We start from the raw sequence: 23,706 nt of genomic DNA on the forward strand, positions 1-23,706 counted from the left end.
ATCTCATGTCCCTCAACATTTTCTCTAGCAATCTGTCGATTAATGAATCCAACAGTTTTATTCATCATGCCCATTACTCTAGTAAGTGATTCTTTTTAGTGATCCTTTTTAGATTTAGGAACTGGGAAATAGCCCTGAATTCTTTGTCATATGTCAAATGCAAACTGTTACATTTTCTATGTCTTCTATCAGACTTTTCCTCTACTTTCTCACCTATACCCTACTCAAATTGAATTTTTTCTATTTTATTTAAATTATAAAGAATATATTAAACTTAAATACCCAAAAACTTAATGTGCTTTTGTTTCCAAATATGACCATTTACCTACAAAGACATTTAATCTTCTGCTTTCTATTCTATTATTTATGAAGATTAACTGTTTAACAATATTCAGGTATATATATTCTTTTACATCTTTATTGGAGTATAATTGCTTTACAATGGTATGTTAGTTTCTGCTGTATAACAAAGTGAATCAGCTATACATAAACATATAGCCCCATATCTCCTCCCTCTTACATCTCCCTCCCTCCCTCCCTATCCCACCCCTCTAGGTGGACACAAAACACCGAGCTGATCTCCCTGTGCTATGTGGCTGCTTCCCACTAGCTATCTGTTTTACATTTGGTAGTGTATATATGTCCATGCCACTCTCTCACTTCGTCCCATTTTACCGTTCCCCTTCCCTGTGTCCTCAAGTCCATTCTCTTCAACTGCGTTTTTATTCCTGTCCTGTCCCTAGGTTCTTCAGAGTTTAATAAACTCAAGATGGATTAAACACCTAAATGTAAGGCCAGACACTATAAAACTTTTAGAGAAAAACATAGGCAGAATACTCTATGACATGCATCACAGCAAGATCCTTTCTGACCCACCTCCTAGAGAAATGGAAATGAAAACAAAAATAAATAAATGGGACCTAGTGAAATTTAAAAACTTTTGCACAGCAAAGGAAACCATAAACAAGACGAAAAGACAGCTCTCAGAATGGGAGAAAATATTTGCAAACGAAGCAACTGACAAAGGATTAATCTCCAAAATATACAAGTAGCTCATGCAGCTCAATATCAAAAAAATAAACAACCCAATCCAAAAATGGGCAGAAAATCTAAATAGACATTTCTCCAAAGAAGATATACAGATTGCCAACAAACACATGAAAGGATGCTCAACATCACTAATCATTAGAGAAATATAAATTATAACTACAATGAGGTATCACTTCACACCAGTCAGAATGGCCATCATCAGAAAATCTACAAACAATAAATGCTGCAGAGGGTGTGGAGAAAAGGGAACCCTCTTGCACTGCTGGTGGGAATGTAAACTGATACAGCCACTATGGAGAAGAGTATGGAGGTTCCTTAAAAAACTAAAAATAGAACTACCATACGACCCAGCAATCCCACTACTGGGCATATAACCTGTGAAAACCATAATTCAAAAAAGAGTCATGTACCACAATGTTCACTGCAGCTCTATTTACAATAGCCAGGACATGGAAGCAACCTAAGTGTCCATCGACAGATGAATGGATAAAGAAGATGTGGCACATATATACAATGGAATATTACTCAGCCATAAAAAGAAACAAAATTGAGTTATTTGCAGTGAGGTGGATGGACCTAGAGACTGTCATACAGAGTGAAGTAAGTCAGAAAGAGAAAAACAAATACCGTATGTTAACACATATATATGGAATCTAAAAGAAAAAAAATGGTTCTGAAGAACCTAGGGGCAGGACAGGAATAAAAACGTAGATGTAGAGAATGGACTTGAGGACACAGGGAATGGGAAGGTAAGCTGGGACGAAGTGAGAGAGTACCACTGACATTACCAAATGTAAAATAGATAGCTAGTGGGAAGCAGCTGCACTGCACAGGGAGATCAGCTCAGCTCGGTGCCTTGTGACCACCTAGAGGGGTGGGGTAGGGAGGGTGGGAGGGAGACGCAAGAGGGAAGAGATATGGGGAGGAGATATGGGGATATATATATGTATACATATAGCTGATTCACTTTGTTATACAGCAGAAACTAACACAACATTGTAAAGCAATTATACTCCAATAAAGATGTTTAAAAAAAAAATGCCAAGTGACCAGTGGGAGACCTGAGAATTTGATTATGGAGGTCAAACTACCATCAATGAGCTTCAAGTTCAGAAGCCTCTTCAGACTCTCTATCCTAGGGCTGGTGGTCATGGGAAGACTACATGCAATTTAAGCTAATCAAAATACATTCTAATTCAAGTGAAACTGCCTTTTTACAGCTTTCAAAGTCACAACAGAAAATGTCTTAAAGCCTAAAACCCTTAAAGAAAATGTCTTTAAATCATTTCTAACAATTTTCAAGTGTTAGTTTTTTGTTTGGTTACTAGCTAAAATCTGAGGCAATATGATACATGCCTTTTATATGTTCTTTCAAAATGTGTTTATAATATACTACAAATGACATTTAATGATTTTTCTCATTTAAAGGCTCCAACTTGGTAAACGATGGTTACTTCATGCAGCCAAGTCCTCTCAAATCATCTGGGTCTAAAAACTTCAGAAAAATTCCACCTGAGACCTGTTTGTGTATGTGTGCTTCCTCCTCACCCCCACCAAAGGAAGTATATGCAAGTCCTGGAATGAGACTTCAGGTTTCAGCTCAGACTTCAGCAGCAGCTGCTTCAGGTATCAAGATTTATAATTTCGGAACACCTAGTTTTACTGAGTATTTTGCCATTGTCATCAGCATTTCATAAATGAGGAACTTAAGCTTAGAGAAGTTAAGCAACGTGGCTGAGGCACATGACTAACGAAGGTCGGGGTATGGATCTGAAAGCAGGTCTGCCTGACTGCACGGCCCACACTCTTATCCCCCCCTAATATGTTCCTTCCGGTCCAGGCTTGGCTGATGCCAGTCTGCACCTGAACTCCTTCCGTGCCTTGTCACATCAGACCTTTAACCACAGAACAGTCTTTCTGCATCCACTGCTGGACCCGACAGTTTGTTCTCCACACTGACACCAGAGTGATCTCCTCAGCCCGAAACCCTCAATGGCACTCTCTGCTTAAGATCTTGAACGATCTGGCCCTGGTGTCCTCTCCAGCCTTATCTCTTGCCCTCTTGGTTCCAGGTCAGCCACTCCAAGGTTTTCTTTCCATTCCTAGAACACAGCCAGCCTCTTCCCACCCTGAGGCCTTTGCATCTACTGTTCTCTTCTTCAGGTATGCTGTGTCCCACATTCCACAGACCTTTAGGGAACTAATTCCTACTCATCCTTCACATCTCAGCTCAATACCACTGCCCCAGGAAAGCCTTTCCAAACTACATGTCATTTTACTCCAGACTAGATCTCCTTTCTCTGTCACGCCCTTTCCCAGCACTCAGTACATTTCCTGCCTAGCCCCTAGCAAGATTTACTATTACATATTTACATGGTTATTTAAATAATGTCTCTCCCATTTAACTAATGTAGATGAATGGTTCTTAAAATTTAGTGTATCAAAATCACCTGGAGTCCTTATTAAAAAAGTGATCCCTGCATCTCAGCCCCCCAGAGTATCTGATTCTCTGAGTCTGGAGCAAGGCCAGGAACTCTATATTTACAAGTTCCCAGGGATGCTGAAGATGCTGGACCCTGGACTGATCCAGTACAGTGGTTCTCAACTCTGGGTAAACATTAGAATCACCTGGGAGCCAATGCCAAGCCCGGCTCCCAGAGGTTTTGATTTAATTGGGTTAAGGTAGAACCCAGGACATCTTATGTCAAATACTGCATACTTATCCTAAAAACGTTTTTATCTAAAATTTAAATGTAACCAATGTCTTGTACATTTTTATTTGTTAAATCTGGTAACCCTACTTGGAAATCCTATTGTAACGTAACACGTAGTATGTTATATATTTATGTACACATATTATATATATGATTGTAAGCTGACCTTTCACTTCTACAGAGCACAGAAAGGGTGAGGCTAAAAGAGTGGAATTTTTAGACTTAAATTTTTTTTCTTAAGGATTAGACCTTACAAGTACTTACCAACAGATTATAAAAGCTTATTTGGTATCTAAAATGGGGCAAATCCTCAATGTCAAATAATTTTAACAGGATTATTAAATGACTTCTAGGTTCCTTTAAGCCCTGAGGCTGTGAACCTCATCTTGGGCCAGCAGGGTAACAATGCAGCCTCAATATTATTGCTCTGACATCAAGCAGTGAGTCATCTGGGCAGAGCTCTGCTGGGACTCAACATAGACGAGATGTTCTTTCATATATCAAAAGTAGGTAAAATTTATTTATTTAATAAGCATCCCAGAAAAAAATAAAACGTTGAACATGTGGCTGCTTTAGATAATGCAATTTTGTCTTTCTCACATCAATGGAGGAAGTCTTGTGCAGTTTTCTAATCTTAGAGTAGGATCAGTGATTTCATGTCTTATATAAATTGATATGTTAAATTTGCATTTTTGATGCTGTAAAGGGTCTACTTAATTTCAGCTCAGCATGTTTATCGAATTATGGGTAAACTATAGATTTCCAAATCGAGAATCCTCTGTGATCAGTGACCATCATGTAGCCTTCTGCCTCTCCACTTAAGTAACCCTCCAGGTCTCTGGTTTAAGGACAAAGACTCCATATAAGTATTTCAAATATTAAATCACGTTATTTTATGAATACTCACAGAATGTAATCATTTCAACAATTATTGCTATCTTCCACTGTGTGCGATGCTTACTTGCCAAACAATGTGACACTTTTCATCTATTCAGGATTTTAAGAACTCTTTATAAAAACAGGCTACTGAATAGATGCATGGGCATCAGAATGAATTCCAGTATCAGCAACCTAAATGACAGAACACAGGAATCTACTCAAACCCCATAGGACCAAGTGTAATAGCAGTAGTACACGGAGAGAGGGATAGAAAGACGTTAACACCAAGCTCATGGCTGGTTGCATATTTACATGATTTATTTCAATTCACCTAACTTCAAGCAAACACACAAATATCACTTCAGATTATTTTTTCTGAAATAATAAATGTCAAATACTTTTAAAACAGATATTTCAAAAAATAAGACCTGTAACTGTATAAAATGTAGACAGTCATGGGTTTCTTATGTCAGGATAGCTTACCAAATCCAAAAGCACTGGACCCTCTGATGCTCTGTGAAGCCTGAACACTTGTAGATGTGTATAGTCCTGTCACCAGTAAGCCATCAAAGAAGGTGCTTGTTGAAATTGTCACTGAAATACAGGGGGAAAAAAGAAACCTTAATTAATACAGTCAGAATAATGAGATACATTTCTGAAGTGTTAGACATTGTCAAAACAATCTTTACTCATAATTAACAAATTATTTTTATACTATCCCTACTTAGTATTTTCTTTATATTAGAAATTACAGAGGAAGAAAAAGAAAAAAACAAAAGCTCAGAACTCCAATGTCTGTAATTGCTGGTCCTAAATTTAGTACATCAGTCCCACCTTTCTGCATTCATTTACATTTTCCCTAGCTATGTGCAAAATCATTGGAAAATAATGTAGTACTGAATAGTCAGTTTCTCCACCTCCATCACCACCCCTGAAGGCAGTCAAAGGCATTGCTGGAGTTTTGGCACTGTGATGAAACACTCTTATTTTTTTTAATATTCGATACTGTGGGAAACAATCTTACATCAGCTGAAAGCAGAATAGTAAGCTGCACTGCATTTCTTATTGTTACTCTATGTTTCATAGATGAGTCCCCCGGAGTCTTTCAACAAAAGCGGACTAATTTGCATGAAGACAGTCAGCCCTTCTCCCTTTGAGAACAGGAAAAGAAGACCACTACATGCTTTAAGTTTTAGAACAAAGTCTACAAGTGGAGTCCAAATGGTTTTACAACCAGAAAATCAGGATGTTCCTGGGGAAAAAAGGGTCAAATTAAGTGTATCTTGTACACTACTCAGGTTTGGCTTATTAAAAAATTGTATCTTGCTCACCACCCTAAAAGTTGATCATAATTTCCTCCTTGACATAATAATTTTTTCTCCTCCATTGCCTTTATTACATCAAGATGAAGGCATTTGTAGGAAGCAGCCAGGAGAAGGTAATATTATTTTGGTAGTACACAGTACAAGCCTGTCATAAATGCTTGCTGGCAATAAGGAGAATGACCAGAGTGACATTAACTGTGATGAGAATGTTTAAATTAAACCCCAGGAAATCCAGTGAGTAGAGTGGAATGGTTTGAAACATCCATATTATAAAACATAAATAAGACACACATATCAACAGAACAGCCTGACATCATGCTACCCCCAAAATGGCATTGGATGTTGGAATAAATCATCTCCGTATCCTTTAATAAGATAATAGCTAGTATTTTGAGTGCTGGCACATAAACCACATGAAAACCATTCAGCAGGGCACTGAGATAAGTAGTTTACATGTATTATCTCATTTCATTAACAAAACATCTCTATAAAGGGGGTACTGTTATCATTCTCAGGATACAAGTGAGGAATCTGTGACACAGAGCAATTACGAACTTTGTCCAGGACCGTGTGATAACATCTAAACCTTTTTGATGCTGTTTACCTGGCTTGTCTCCCATTTTCTCCCTGCCCTATGCCTACCACCCGCCACCAAATCCCAAAGTGGCAAAGTGGCCGTGGCTAAATTTTTGTTTAATAACCTCCTTCCCACATTATTCACATGCATTATGAGTATTTGAAAAGCAAAATGAAAGCTACAGGAGTCAATATCACTGTTACTAGCGAGGAAGAGGGCCAAAGGCAGCCAGGAGGTGTCACCTATGGCACCGTGGGTGAAGCCCTAGGCCAGATAAGGGATAAGATGTGGTACTGGGCCCTCATCTACTGCTCCCTGTTCTCCAGCAAAACCACTTCACCTCTCAGAGTCTAAAGTTCCTCATCTGTAGAATAACACCCTAATCGTCGGCCCCCTGTTTTGCTTACCCCAGATTCCCACAGTTGGTTGTATTGCTGCCTTCATTCTTTGGTTCAGTGAGGTAAAAAGTGCTTAAACTGCTTCTGTGCCCCATCCAGGAGGTTTAGAATTAGGTTACTTCCTGTTAAGTTGCCTACACTAACCACTGAACTCAAGTGCTGTGTCTCAGATTGTCCTTCACAGCAAATCAGACCCAACCTGCAGTCTTACAGTGGACCCACGGGACCTCGCTTTTACCTACTTCCTCTCAATCCACTCCACTCTACTCCAGCAAGATCGCACCAATCCCACGTTAATGCACAAATGCAGCCCCTGTGGACTCCTCTGCATTCCTTTATGCTTCTACTCTGGTTCCTATTTCCAAGATTCTGAAAAATGTAAGTGTTTATGTGTTTGGGACTGAGGCAAAACTGAATTTGAGTCTCACCTCTTTCTACCTTTGTCCAGGGTGTGACCTTAGCGTTAGTCATGGACTCCCCATATACAAAAGGGAATCATAATACTATCAGGTCTACTGTAAGAAACAAAGACAAATACATATTATCTATCAATGTATCTAGATCCTTAACACACTATCATGCACATAGTAATGAATCAATAAAAGTCAGTTACCTTTCCCCGCCCTTCTTCAGACCTGGAAGCCCTGCTTTGCTCCTCCCTTCCTGAGAACTGGGGTCCTGTACAGACCTCCTGGCATGTCCCTCGCCAGATGCCTGGGTATGTCCAATCATTGGACTACCCACATCTGAGTCCTACTGCCTGCCAGGATTCTCCACGTACTCTTCCCACCCACTACTTCATTTCCAACCACAGTACACTCAAGTCTGAGCTGTGATCTCAAATGGGCCCAAGATAAATGAGCATCCCCAGCTTGTTATTAGTTTAACTGTCTTTCCAAAAGATACTCTTCAAGCATCTGTTCAATGCTAATTTAAAACAGACGCTAAATACTCTCGGAGAAGTGGCTGAGAAAGAAAAGAACCATGCATGGCAGCTCTCAATCTTTCTTCTACTCAGCTATTCAGCTCTGGCCTCAGACAGCTATGTCCCTCTCAGCAAAACATAAGCCCTGCCATGTCTACCGTGACAATTGATAAATTCAATTTATTGGTGGCTTGTACATATCTAGGGAAGTTTCAATAGCTTAGAGATGTACATCTAGTAAGCTATCTGGGTGGCCTGTGACTCATTTGGAAACTGAGCATGGCCAAGGTCTACTATGCCCCTTAAATATCCAACCAGACTGTTAATCCTTTCCAGACCTCCCCTCTCACCTACCACCCAGTGCCTCTCCAGACCCAGAGGATGAAGCAAATTCTATCTTAACTCTTCCACACACTGTAAGAGGAGCCTGCTTCAGATCAGTTCTCTTCTTTACTTAGATTCTTGGGTGCTGAAGCAGCAAGGTCTAGTGAAAACAGCCCATGAATGAGAGAACTGGACTTCATTCCCAATATTATTAATTTACTATGTCAGATTGAGCAAGGTTTTCTCTCTGCTTGGTTCTATTCCTAGTAGTGATATAAGTACCTATTATTTGGTAACCTCAAGGGTAGGTGGGCTTAAATATGCGAGAAATCGTTTCTAAACATTAAATGACTTGGGAAAAAAAAAGAAATTTGTAAGAAAAACACTTACTACTCTTAGAGACTCTTGGCTTTAAATACCTTCCATAAGCTGACTACTCTCAAATTTCTATCTCCAGTCCAGACCTCTTTATAAATATACTCCAGATATATATCAAGCTTCTGCTCCACACCCCCGCTTAGATGTCCACGAGACGTCTCAACTTCAACACGACCAAAAGTGAACACCCACCCCACCCTGCAAACCTGCGTCTCCTGCAGCCTTCCGCAACTCTGCTGATGGCAGCACCGCTGTTCCTGTTACTCAGGCCAAAAACCTCTAAGTCAATTTTGGAATCACCTTCTCCCATACCCTGAATGCAGTCCATCAGTAAATCCTGCCGGCTCTGCCTTCTGATCATATCCAGAATCTGACCACTTACCACACTGCTCTGAGCTACCATCATCTCTCCCGTTGTTGCATTAGACATCAATCTGGTCTTCCTGGTTCTATCCTCTCTCTACAGCCTAATCTCAGTGTAAGAGTCAGAGGAATTCTTTTTAGACATCCAATCATGTCACTCCCCTGCTTACAACTCTCCAATGCTCTCAAAGTCTTTACAGTGGCCAACAAGGTCCTATGTGATCTGCCTCCGTGCCATCTCTGTTCCCATGACCTTCTGCTTTCCTCCTGACTCACCCCACTCCAGGCACACTAGCCTCCTTGCTGTTATTCAGATATGCCAAGCCTTTGCACTAGCTCTTTCCTCTCTGCCTGGGACTCTCTTTCTGCAGATATGTGAAGGGTCAATTCCCTCACCTCTTTCAAGTCAACTCAGATGTCACCCTCTCAATGAGGCCTGCCTTAACCACAGTATTTAAAATCACAAACAGCCCCCCAGTCCCCGGTCTCTGCAATATCCACATTTCCAATGCCCCATACTTTGTTCTAACTTCCCCACCTCCACTTTTTTTCTATAATTATCACCTTCTAACACTGATATATTATACTGATATATTTACTTAAAGTATTTTTTGTTGATTATGTTTATTGTCAGTCTCATTCTGTAGAATGTAAACTCCATCAAAGCAGGTATCCTGAGCGTTTCTTTCAGTAATATATCTCAAGTACCTGAAACAATTCCTGACACTTTTGGGTGTTCGATAAATATGCATGGAAATATTTATTCATGAATAGCTCATTCATAGAAAAGTGAAGCCAGGTTGTCTTATCTTCAACTTGTTTCTAGAGGAAAAGTATGTTGTGAAACCCAGACTTTGTCAGTCGATGAATCCCACTTGGAGAAGCCACATGGGAAAAAAAAAAGAACAGAGAAAAGTTGGCTATTTCTATGTTTAAAACATTTTCCAGAGTGCAAGACAGATCAATGCAGACAGAAACTGACTCAGAGACCAGCCAAAGACATTTGTTAAAATGGCAAACCAACTTCAGTATACATACGTTCTCAGATACTGTATGTTTATAGACATCATCTAAAGAAAGAGTTCCCCGTTAAAAATGAATTGATTATCATCTATTTTTCTGCCTGCTGGAGTTGGGAATTTACTTTTTAGGGAAAAAATGAGATTTGCCTTTGGAAAAAGGCTCAACTCTTGACACTGTGGAGCAAGCATTCCCTTTCCTCCTCTAAACAGATGTAATGCATAATCCATACGTGAACTGGTTGGTAATTGGCCTCTGTTTTCAAGAAAGAGGAAATGTTGCTCAGACTCTTACGGAATTAAAGAGATATCTTCTGGGCACCAGGTCCCTTTTCCTCAAGAAGATAATCGGTCTAATTTCTGTATTTAAGAAACACCTGACATAGTTTTGATTCCCTGCTAGCTTGTAGGAAACGTCAGAATGTCTGCAGCCCATGTTTATTTCGACGAGGGCACTGGAGCAAATCCCTGAGCAATCTGAGTAAGACAACAAAAACTTTACACCAAGGCACTTTGACTTTGAAACAATGTGAGGGACTTCCTTCTCTCTGCCCTATTCTCTCCCTTTCATCAAATGTTTCCTCTTATCTCTACCTGTGGCCCCGGTTAGTCTGTCAGGGTTTCCTAAAAACACGCACATACACAAAACTCCACAGAAACAAATAATTGTTTCCAACATCGAGGCTGCTCAGTGTGGTGCTCTGAAGCTGTCCTTACCTGTGTAATTCTGCATCATTAGCTTCTGCAGAATTCAATTTTCCTTTGGGGCCTCTTCCTTCATCTTACCTTCCGAGATTTTCCTGATTCCTTTCTACCAAGCGTCATAGGATCTCCAACCTGCACTGACTCTTACTCTACCTACATGCTGAATCTTGACTTCCCTCCTTCTAACTCCACTGGGACTCACCCTTCAAGCACTATTTTAGCTTCTCTACTCTTAGCTCATCACTTGCATCCACCAACTGCTGCCATCCAAGCAACTGGAATAAACTTCTTGAAAGTGGAAGAGTGATGTATGACAAATTAAAGGAAAAGTTTACTATACACAGCACTAATATGGCTACTGACAGAAAATAAAATTGAAGCTCACATTTCTGAAAGTAAAATTATTTTAATATGCATATGAACTAGAAAGAAAACTTACAATTTTCATGGTTATAATATGTGGCTCGAGTTGATTAAATATAGATACCTGTTGTCTACTATTTTAAATAAACTATACATGAATCATAGGATTGCATATGTGGTAGACAAAATAGATATACTAATTGCAGAATGTAAAATACATAGTACTAATTCAGATTACAGCGATTTTTGTAAGTTTCTGATACCCTGATTCAGAATGGTATAGTCTCAACAGCATAATTTAAAATGTTCCAAAGCTAATGTCATTTAAAAACGTTCCCTTTAAAAATATTTGTATATGAAACTACCTTTTTGTAAATACAAGTTATAGTTAAAATATGTATACTTGGGTACATTAGCATGGAGAACAATTGCACAAAATATTTATATTTGAACTGCCTTTAAGATAAATAACTGTTAGGAATACCTGTATCTAACTGATATTTAACTAGCCCAGTTGATAAGCAAACCCTTCATTTTCTTTCCAAGATTATCAGCCAAATGTTCTAACTAATACGCTAAGTAGGGAACAAATAATATTTTAGCAATTCACTTAAAAAGAAATGTATTATATGAATAATTGCTGAACCTAGGTAAGGGGTATACAGATGATTGTTGTGCTAGTCCCCTTTGTTTCAGGAAAATTTCATATTAAAAAGTTGAGGGAAAGAAAGGAGCTTAGTATAAATACACTTATAAATGCACTTAGGATGAGCAAACTAACCCAAACAATAAAAATGCACTGCAAGGGCTTCCCTGGTGGCGCAGTGGTTGAGAGTCCGCCTGCCGAAGCAGGGGACACGGGTTCATTCCCCGGTCCGGGAAGATCCCACATGCTGCAGAGTGGCTGGGCCCGTAAGCCATGGCCGTTGAGCCTGAGCGTCTGGAGCCTATGCTCCGCACCAAGAGAGGCCACAACAGTGAGAGGCCCACATACCACAAAAAACAAAACAAAACAAAACAAAAAAACAAAAATGCACTGCAAAGTATCTAATACATTCAGACTTTAAAAACTGTATACCTTCTATGAGCCAAGAGCTGTGTTAACACTGTAATTTGGGTTTTATTAAATAGAAAAGCAAAAAGAGATATTTGGAACTAGTTCCCTATTGACAAAATGTTTATAAACTCTATCTGATATCCTAACAACTCTAGTTATTTTATGCAAATTTATTGCCACCGTGGTATTGGAGCCACCAGTTACCCATTTCAGACAGCAACGGTTTATGTAAAAATCATCAAATAATAATGTAATGACTTTAAATAGGTAAACACTTACTTAAAGAATTCAGTCTGCCTTATGATCTACTTCTTTTCATGGTTTTACAAATTTTCATGGTAAATTTATAAAATTCTTCCCCAGAAGACTTTTTTTTTCCTTAGAGTCAATTTTTCTATCTTTTATATTTTCGCATTAAACTGCTGTATGGAGAACTAGCTACTTTAATTATAGAGAAAAAAAGCAATATATATATTATGGATTGCAAGTAGTATTTTGAACCTATCAGTACATTTTAGGGAAGAAATAAAGCAAGTATATTATTACCTATTATCAGAAAGCAAATGTGTCTTATCAGATCACATAATTCCCTTGTTCAACAAACATCTCTAGCTTCCTATCATTCACAGATTACAATCTTATATTCAGTGTGATTTCAAAGTCCTTCAGGTTGTGGCCATAACCAGTCTCTCCAGTCAATTTTCCCCATTTCAGCTGAAAACACCCTTTGATCCATTTAAACTAGAACATGTTCTTTACTTCCCTATCTCCTTCCTTCCTTCCTCCCTCCCTCCCTCCCTTCCTCCCTCCCTCCCTCTCTTCCTCCCTCCCTCCCTCCCTCCCTTCCTCCCTTCCTTCCTTCCTTTCTGGCTGTGTTGGGTCTTTGTTGCTGCGCACGGGCTTTCTCTAGTTGCGGCAAGTAGAGGCTACTCTTTGTTGTGGTGCACGGGCTTCTCGTTGCGGTGGCTTCTCTTGTTGCAGAGCACAGGCTCTAGGCGCGCGGGCTTCAGCAGTTGTGGCACGCAGGCTCAGTAGTTGTGGCTCGCGGGCTCTAAAGCACAGGCTAAGTAGTTGTGGCGCACGGGCTTAGTTGCTCCGTGTCATTTGGGATCTTCCCGGACCAGGGCTCGATCCCGTGTCCCCTGCATTGGCAGGTGGATTCTTAACCACCGCACCACCAGGGAAGCCCTCCTTGCCTTTCTTTAAAGGGTACCTTCACCTAGAATGACTTCCCTTGTTTTCTTTTGTTAAAAATCCTACCCATTCCTCAGGTGCAGGCTCAAATGCCATCTCTCTCATGAAGTCTCTTCTGACCTCTTAGGGAAAGCTCCCTCTCTCCCCTCCATGACCCCATAGCTCTCAAAAATATGGAATACTTGACACATTCCACCTTCCACAGAGCCTGGCCCACAGGAAGAACTCAATCAAAGCTTGTTAAATTCAACCATACAATATCCAAAAGAAACAAAAATACTTATTTGAAAAGATACATGCACCCTAATGCTCCTAGCAGCATTATTTATAATTGTCAAGACATGGAGACAACCTAAGTGACCACTGACAGATGAATGGATAAAGAAGCTGTGGTATATATATACAATGGAATACTACTCAGCCATAAAAAAGAATGAAATTTTGCCATTTGCAGCAACATAGATGGACTTAGAGGGCATTATGCTAAGTGAAATAAGTCAGACAGAGAAAGATAAATACTGTATGATATCACTTATATGTGGAATCTAAAAAAATACAACAAACTAGTAAATATAACATAAAAGAAGCAGACTCACAGATATACAGAACAAACTGGTGGTTACCAGTGGGGGAGGGGGAGGGGCAATATAGGGATGGGGGGGTGGAAGGTACAAACTACTGGGTGTAAGTTAGGCTCAAGGATGTATTATACAACAGGAAAATATAGCCGATATTTTATAATAACTGTAAATGGAAAGTAACCTTTAAAAATTGTATAAAAATTTAAATAAATAATTTTTAGAAATTCAACCATACAGAAATATTTGTTACAACATAAAATAACATAAAAATAAAATATCACTGAGAATATAGTATAGCCAATGTAACTAAAAGTGTAAAATCTCTCTCTCTTCTACTGAAAAAAGGGACCAGTGTTATTCATTAAGGAAAGTGAAAATAGAGGTTTCTCCTGAATGGAAACAAAAATAAAAATTAATGCAGTATTTTTACTGTAGTGCTCAAAAATCAGAAATATCTAGGAAAATTTTTGTTGAATTTTACATTTAACCGTAAGAGTGATTCTTTTGCATATATGTACTTTGTGTGTGAATATATATATGTGTATATATATATACATATTTTATGTACATACCAAATTAATCTGATAATTTTGTCACTAAGACACCCTTATCCTCACTGTGAAGCTACTCTGCTATTTCCTCAAATAAAAAATAAGAAGGGATCAAAAGGCTGAGGAGGTTGTACATATCTCTCCCACATCTGTGTTAAATTGGCAATGAGCTTAGCACTGGGAGTCTATGAATATGGATTGCTGGGTTGTGACAGCTCAATGAAAACATGATGTAGCCTTACAATTCAATTCTTATCAGTGGCTCAAAGAGTACCTCTGTCTTGAAATGACTAATTACAGAGTCAGTTATTATCTATTACAGCTTCTATTAACTGTTCCCAACAAGACCCTAATACCATTCTTCCAGAAAATCACTGTAAGATGAAAGTCTGGAAGAAGATAAATTTAGACATTTAATGCTGTTTGCATTTCATCCTAAAGCTTCTGGCTTACAAATACTCTATGGGCAATTAAATTTTCATCACTTCAAGCATATTCCATTACTACTTTATACAAAAGACCTTTAATATGCGCAGAAAAGAAACATATTTTATAATAATTGAAATGATGTTTCCATCTTTTTCAAGACGACAAACATAGGAGGACAGCAACTTGCAAAAATGTTGAAATTAAGTATTAGTGATGATGCACCTACTGCAAAGAGTTTCCATTTCTTATTTTTATATATTTTGAAAATGAAAAGCACCAGAACTAATGCTGTCAATATTAAAAAAAAATGTTGCCACATTTTGCCTTATGAACAGAAACTCATTTGCCTTTGAATACAGAACAGATTAAAGAGCCTGAGGAACAAACATAGTACTCTAAAAATGAAATCAACTGAGTTTATTTGCCACAAAATTTCATCAACAAGGTGTGTTCAACTACTGACTCTTCCTTAGTTAAAGTGCCACTAGCCCTGGTACCAAATAGAGACCATCTAAAAATACATTATAATTTACATTCAAAATCTCTATAAGAACACAATCCTCGAACTACTTCTCATTACATATATTAATTCCATTATGACTTGGTTTTATGTGGTTTTCAAATGTTAAGCCAGCCATTTCAATAACATCCCCAAACCAACAATAGCTGAGGAAAAAAATCCCAGTAAGTATGTAAAAGAAATGACTGGAGGTCAGGATTCACTGAGGGAGTGCATGAACCAGTAGCAGTGAACTAAACACACAGATCTTAAATAATGAGACCACAAACAAATAGACTCCAGTTAGCCCTTTGTGAGGGGTAGAGAGAGATCACCCATGCCTTACCTATGTGCTCTAACAGCTACTCAAAAGAGGTATGATGAGGAAGGATATGGCTGCCCACCTAGTGTCAGTCTCTAGAGAAGCAATGCTAAATGAACCTCACTCACCCTTTCCTGCTTCCCTAAGTCTCTACTAGATGGCTGACCTAGAGCATCTCTAAGAGCATTTTACGCTCAGATTTAAGTCACCTCCATCCTCATCATCATCATCCTCATCATCACAGCTAAACAATATTTGAGCACTGTATGCCAGGTACTGTTGTAAGTCTTATAAGAATTAACTTATTTGATCATTTCAATATCCCTAAGAAATAATTACTATTAATATACCCTTTTACCCATGAGAAAGCTTAAACAAAGTGGGGGTGGGTTAAGAACCGCACCTTACATGGCATGTAAAAGGTGGCTCTAAGAAATGGAAGCCATGCTCCTTTTATCCTGGACACACTGCATTCATCTCCTGGAAGAGCTGACACAGTGGCAGGGGCTTGACCTTCTCTTGGAAGGCACTGCTACGGTGGTACTCCCAAGCCCCAGGTGCATGGGTATAGTCCTGGGAGTATGCTCAGCAGGCTGATCTATGGAATGCATTTAACCTGACATCTGCTGTACCAATCATCACAGCCGTTTAAAAAAAAAATTATTATTACTCCTTTTTTTCATTTTATATGGCTTTGTACTGTTCCTTGGGGGACAAAGGAGGCAGAAAGAATGGCCTCCCCAGAGGACTAAATAAATGCAGGGTGATGGAGGACTAAGCTAAAGATCACAATAAAAAGGTCAAAGAGCCCTGGATCAGCCCACCTCTGAAAACAGGGGGAGCACGCCCTGGCAAATGCCCTCCCACCTTTGTCTCCATCTGAAAGGAGACGAAAAAGTGAGTATGATCTGGGAATTGTGACAGGTGCAGGGAACCCATTATATGCAAAATTTAATGATGTACTAAAACACTTTCGAGGGTCTGTAAAAATGCTCTTTGCTAGCTGGAAGAGGGATCCAGCATCTCTGTGGAAGACTATTATGATATATTTATTACAGACTCAGAGATTCAGCTGAACCACATGTAGTCTCTAAGTCTTATCTTCCCGCACCACCAGTAATAAAAGGAGAGCCACTGAGGTTTTTCCCTCTTTTAAATTCTTCCTAGGAGATAAAACGGATGTAGTCAAATGTGTTTGTGAATTTATTATTTTAAAATTAAGCCCTTTGGAAGTAAGTTTAAATGACAGCATTTGGTGAATGTAAATCTTTTGTTTCTCCATCCCTCCACATTGCCTTTCTCTCTCCTTTATGCCCCAGGGCTGTCTGTCTCTCTCTTCCTCTGTCTCTCCCCATATCTGTCTCTGTCTCCTCTCTCTCTCTCTCTCTCTCTCTCTCTCTCTCTTCCTCTGTCTCTCCCCGTATCTGTCTCTCTGTCTCCTCTCTCTCTCTCTTCCTCTGTCTCTCCCCATCTCTGTCTCTCTGTCTCCTCTCTCTCTCTCTCTTCTCCTCTGTCTCTCTGTCTCCTCTCTCTCTCTCTCTCCTCCTCTGTCTCTCCCCATCTCTGTCTCTCTGTCTCCTCTCTCTCTCTCTCTCTCTCCCTTCCTCTGTCTCTCCCCGTTTCTGTCTCTCTGTCTCCTCTCTCTCTCTCTCTCTCTTCCTCTGTCTCTCGCCGTCTCTGTGTCTCTGTCTCCTCTCTCTCTCTCTCTCACCACCCCCCACCCCCACGACCGCCCCCCACTGAGCATTTCTGAAAACACTAACAATCGGGGTAGAATCTCACATATCTTATTTAGGTGAAAACCCTTCCCGAGACTTGGAGACCTAGGTCAGAATAAACACCTGAGATGAGGTCCTGAACAGTATTTTTGAAACCTCTTTAAAACTGTTCAATCTATGCTAAACACAAATTCTTAATTAGTGATCTTGAATATAAAGAAGAAAAACATAATTTTACATTGATTTACCCTACTTTTAGTCCCAATTGAAGTTAAAGCAGTAATGATTTCTTTTTGTCATCCATTTTTGCCTTTCATAATGTAATTCTGAAGTTTTAAAAATTCCTACAAATAATGATAAAAATCTTCAGCTTCTAGAACCAAAAATACTTATTTTTTTCTTTATAACTAGCACTTTATTATTATAATTTAGAGAACTGTTGCCAAGAATTACTGGTATTTGTGATTTATCTTTGCCCTTATTTTTCATGTATTACTTTTATATGAGGCTGGATGATACTTATACATGAAAATTTCATATTGTTGGCCCTGCACTCAATAAATTATTAAAGTGATGTGAATAGGAAAGTGGTGTTCAGATTTTCAGCAATTTTTATCCTTTTGTTCTTTGTTTTTTAAAAGAAAGACTACCTTGTCTATAACTCACCGTAACTTTTTAAAATTTAAGCAAAGATTAACCTTAAAAGAAAGCATTTTGGGGGACTTATTATCCCCAACCTTCTCAAAGAAGTTCTAAGAAATTTTTTCTTTGACATATGGATGTTAATTAGTTTTTCCAGGCTGGAAAAAGTAAGCCTAGTAATTCTCCTAAGCACATATACAGGTAAATATGTTATAATAAAATGCACAGATGCTTAGGGAATAAACACATGTGTAATTTTTTTTCCAATATAATCAGGTGTTTAAAGCCTTTACACAATTAAAAAGCCCTGTAGTTATTTTGTTTTTATTACTCTATCTTGGATTTTTTTTTCTTTTTATCATGAAGTCCCCCCCAATTCCTCCAAAATGTGGTTTTGATTGAGCGTAACTAAAGAAAATTTGAACTCATGTAACAAATTACAGAGTGACTCCTATTAGTGCCCCCAAGGTGTCCAAAACATAAATATATATTTTTATTTGCAACTCAACATATTGATAATATATTACAAATTTTCAACATGGTACTCATGTGTAATGTATCTTTATATGTTATGTGACAGAGATGTATCATACATCTCTTATGCTTGTAAACTGACAAAATCAACATTAATAACCAATAATTAATAGAACTCCTAATAGGCATAGTTAAACTAAACGTAGCTGTAAAATTACTGCATATTTTTTAAGGGCATTTCCATAGTACTCTCGTTTGGCACTTCTGTACGTTCATTTCAATTCACTTAGCTAATTACAAGCAACTGTGCTAACATCAAAGCATCCATTTAAATACATACTGAGTTTATTACACATATGACACACATATGGAAAAAATAAACTCTAAAACTCTACAATTAACTTAGGACAAATAGAAAACTCTCATTTATAGTCAGACCTAGTGTGTATGTGTGTATATGTGTGTATGTGCGTGTGTGTGTGTCTTGCCCAACTCATTCATTCATTAAACAAATATTTATAAAGTGCTACTACTTAATATAATATGAACCATCTTATATGTTTATAAAAACATTTGAATAATTGTTCTTGTCTGTCTGCAGAATAATCTTTATTCCATATTTCAAAATCCAAATCATAAAATCCAAAACTGCTAGCATTGAAATTCACAAAATAATGTTAGGTAAATGATGTGAAAGAGAAATGTTCATGTACAGGCACAGCAAGTTTCTCTTCTAATAAGCTACAACTAAATGCTTTTCTAAGAATTTTAGATAAGAATAATAACTAAATAAGAAAATAATTTAAATGACATTTACATTGATAGATGGTATCTGATAGTTCTTTGATAAATTATAAAAGGAATAAATACATAACTAATTTATATAACATCAAATTGTAATTACATATAATATTTCTCTTATGTGTAAAATGGAAAATGTCACACTTTATATTTTACAACGTGGCATTTAGTATCGTGAGTTTTAAAATCCTTCTTAAAATAATAAAATCTCTTGTACTTTAGTATAAATTTGCATTTTCAATACAACCATAAGACAGTTTTTCCAAAGATGAAGATAAAGAAAAATTTCAGGTGTGAATAATTATTAAGAAACGCCTTAAGGCTTAGGAATACAGGAAAAAGTTAAGTGATTAGTTATGTAAAAATTGTTTAAATGAGTGGAGTCTGCAAAGGACTAAATGTGTTTTGCACCTGTGGTATTCCTTATTTTCTGATGTAGGATTTCTAAGAAAATCTTAATCTAGCCTTAGCGCATACTTGTTTTTGATCTGTTGGGGTGTTTTTCTTGAGAAAATTGATCTAAATTCTTAAGTTACAGACTTGCCATAAAAAACTAGAGTTGGATGAAAGACAAGCTTGCATATAGATACATTTTTATAAACTTGTACATCTTGTTGGCAAGTATTTGTATACAGAAAGGCTTATCTAAGATAGAATTCCAAACAGAATTCAAAATATCAGTTACAATATCTATTCAACACGGATGGACCCATATTCTACAAGTGCTAACTAATAAAATTACTACTTTTTAGTCAAATAATTGAGCATCTGGTAGAACCATGAGCCAAACTAAATTCTCCCAAAGATTATTTTACTTTATTAACTAAAACTTTCAATCACCTGAGAAGTTTGCTAAAATTCAGATTCCTGGGTCTCCTTCCTTCCCCCTCTTGACTCCCCCAGGGATTCTGATTCTGTAGGATTGATATAAAGCCCAGGAATTAGCATGTTTAACAAGTGTCCAACCCAGGTAAATCCTGTGTAGGTGGTCCTAAAATAGACCAATTACAGTGATATGAAAAGTTCCAGATTAGAATAGAATCTCCAGTGAAGGCTATCCATAGGACTAAAAATTATAATTGAATTGAACTGAAACTACATTAAGAATTCCACTACACTAAAAAGTTACTTTGCCTTTTATTATACTGCAGTTTCCTCCTAGTGCAAATGATGTTTAACAAAATGAGGATGTAATGGGACACCTGTTCTTAGATCTCATGGGTGCCAGTGACGTTTCTCTCACTGATAAGGATAGAAACAAATCCAGAATAAGGATTAGCGGCCAAGGCAGTAGATTAGTGGTGAGGACTAAAAAGCAATGTCAGAGCCTGTGGCGACCTATGTGGCAAATGGAGACCCCACTGTATGTCCTGACTGAATTAGTAACAAAGAAAAGAAGCTAACTATTTCCTGAATTTGGCAGGTATACCTTTAGAGAACATTTATTTACCCAATGCTACAGAGGTTATGAATTCAATACCAACAAAAATAAGGGGGGAGAAGGTAGGGAAGGTTAAGTAAGTGTATCTTGTAGGAAACCCTTTCTGGGTACTATGGTGCACCCTCTGTTTTCTGATTGCTAGTAAGTCATTAGAATTTCTAGAATTTACTAATGGAGTAACATGAGGTTAAAGGTCTATGGTTGCTGGAATCCCTACCATCAGAAGGAGTCACAGTACTTCTGTTATCCATGAGACAGAGAAATAGTGGCTCAGGAGCCACATGTGTACATTTTTCGGTACCACAGCTGGAGAATTGAGCCCATGTCCAGTGTTAGGTGATCTCACTGCCTCTTTATCTACCTTGAGCTTCAACTCTTCTCTAAAGGTATGTGGGTTCTACATTTTTCATTTGGAATAAACTTCTCGGTGGAAAAGGTGAAAACATAATTTGGATAGCTAGACTTTCCCACCATTTTCCAACATCATACAGTTCATTCTTGTAATTTATGTTCTAGAAAGACACCACAAACACTGAATTAGCAAATACTGAGCCACTGCTCCCAGGGGACAGACAGGGTTAGGTTTCTTTGAGCCTCAGGTCACAACATTTTCATCAACTCAAAATTACATAACCTTGTTTTATGTATGCTTCTGTTTAAAGACAACCTTATTTAATAGGTATTATTGACTCGTTAACATTTAACTTAGGGCCAACACACTAGGACTCATACCTGAGTGAAACTTACCTAACACACGTATTTTCCCTACATCACAACTTCCAGCACTTTGGTACTACCACTTGGGAACCATTTTAAACAGCAAAATTGCCAAGAAAAAGCACAAAAATACAAAAGATGGCACTAAATAGACTGTAAAAAGGACACTCGTTTACAGTATGAGGGCTGAAACAAGATGACAGAGCATTCACTCTCAGCTGGGAAAATGCAAGCCTGGCAGCTCCGAGAATGTCTGCAAATGACTGCAAAAGTGCTCCAAGCATGGATTTGGGGGATTACAAATATATCTTGGCAACTAGGCAAAGTTGCAGATATGGAACCTGCAAAAAATGAATACTGACTATATCATCTGCCCCATGCCAAGGGCCATCCCAATGCTTATTCCTGCCATACAAAGTAGCACAGACTGGGCGGGTTAAACAACAGACATGCATTTCCTCACAGTTCTGGAAGCCTGGAAGTCCAAGATCAAGCTGTCAGCAGGTTTTGTCTCTTCTGGTCCCTCTCCTTGGCTTGCAGATGGCCACCTTCTCACTGTGTCCTCCTGTGCACACATATGTCTGTGTCCAAACTTCCTCTTCTGATAATGACATCAGTCATATTGGAGTAGGTCCCACACAGAAGACCTCATTTTAAGTTAATAACCTTTTTAAAGACCTTTCTCCAAATACAGTCTCATTCTGAGGTGCTGGGAATTAGGATTTCAACATATTAATTTGGAGGGGGACACTATTCAGCCCATAATACCATCAACGCCTCTCTAACACACATCACTTTTCTCCAAGCTTCAGTTCACTGCAGCCTTGGACTTCCCAAAAGCACTCTTCAGGGTATGCGTCCTTGTGTGTATCTCTCTTTTGACTTTTTTCAATGCTTTTTGAAATCTGAGCTGATCAGGCTGTCTCCCTTTTATTCCTCATTATAACAAGTTATAATTTATCATCAGAATCAACAGTTTAGAGACCCCTGTCCCTCTTGGGTCTTATAAAATTCCCTTTTGGAGTCTGTGCCCAAAGGATCAGACTCCTTAAACAGTTTCTCTGCATCTTGAACACTTATTGTATTAGGAGGTATACCAAGAATTCACCAGAATTCCATCCAGGCAACCACAACCTGCCTATAAACTGCGTCTCCAGGCTTTCCTACAACTCCAGCCTCCTGGATACCTCTGTATTTCCAAGAATGTGAACACAAGGATTGCTTTCCCAGTTTCAGGCCTTTGTTCTCACCATTCTCTTCACCCACAACTCCTGTCCTCTCCATCTCTCCCTGCTGAAATCCCTCCAGTTCCTCAAGGCCTCATCTAAATGTCCCTGCTTAAGGATGCTCCTACAATTCTGATCACCAGTTCCAATGTGTGTGGGGATTTTCTCATGCCACCAAGCAATTCTCCGACACCACACCAACTGGGTACCCTACAGTTCAACTCAATTCTGACCTGTATACCCAAAGACAGCATTAGATTCCACAGGTTAAGGGCTCAGTCCCACAAGACTGCCTCCCACTTCAGATGCCAATCACGGGTCCAGGCTGTCACCTCTGCTTCTGACCAAAGCACTTATCCAGGCATTATACATCCAAGGTGCCCACAACCCCCCTCCTTGGGTTTGATTAATTTGCTAGAGAGGCTCACAGAACTCAAGGAAACATTTTACTAACTATTGATAGACTGCTGGTATATTACAAAAGATATTAAAGGATACGAATCAACAGCCCGATGGAAGAGATGCTGAGAATGAAGTCTGTGGAAGGGACATGGAGCTCCCATGCTCTCCAAGTGTCCCACTCTCCCCAAATCTCCACATGTTCACCAACCTGAAAGCTCTCCAAACCCCATCCTTTTGGGTTTTTTATGGAGGCTCCATATATAGGTATGATTAATGAAATCATTGGCCATATGTGATTGAACTCAATTTTCAGCCCCTTTCCCCTCCCTGGAGGTGCTGGGGGGTGGAAGGGAGACTGAAAGTTTCACCCCCTAATTACGTTGTTGGCTCCACTGGCAACCTGTCCGCATCCTTAGGTGCCTTCCAAAGTCACCTCACTGTAATAACAAAAGACACACTTATGGCTCTCATCATTTAGGAAATTCCAAGAATTTTAGTAGCTGTGTGTCAGAAATGGGGATGATGAACAAATATATATTTCTTATTATAAATCACAATAACATCTCCTGCCTAATAGAATGGCTATTATCATAAAGGCAAAAAATAACAAGTGTTGGCCAGGATGTAGAGAA

General features: G+C 38.7%; 1 protein-coding gene across 2 annotated transcripts in view; it reads right to left on the reverse strand.

Annotated features, from left to right (window-relative positions):
- Positions 1-23,706, reverse strand: part of RELN (reelin) — a 518,443-nt gene that overhangs the window by 432,732 nt on the left and 62,005 nt on the right. For both annotated transcript variants that reach the window (XM_032643899.1, XM_032643900.1), the window contains exon 2: positions 5,127-5,237. In XM_032643899.1, coding sequence (XP_032499790.1) covers positions 5,127-5,237 — 111 coding nt within the window. The remainder of the gene's footprint in view (positions 1-5,126; positions 5,238-23,706) is intronic.

The sequence above is a fragment of the Phocoena sinus genome, chromosome 9, assembly GCF_008692025.1.
Source record: "Phocoena sinus isolate mPhoSin1 chromosome 9, mPhoSin1.pri, whole genome shotgun sequence".
NCBI classification, from domain to species: domain Eukaryota; kingdom Metazoa; phylum Chordata; class Mammalia; order Artiodactyla; family Phocoenidae; genus Phocoena; species Phocoena sinus.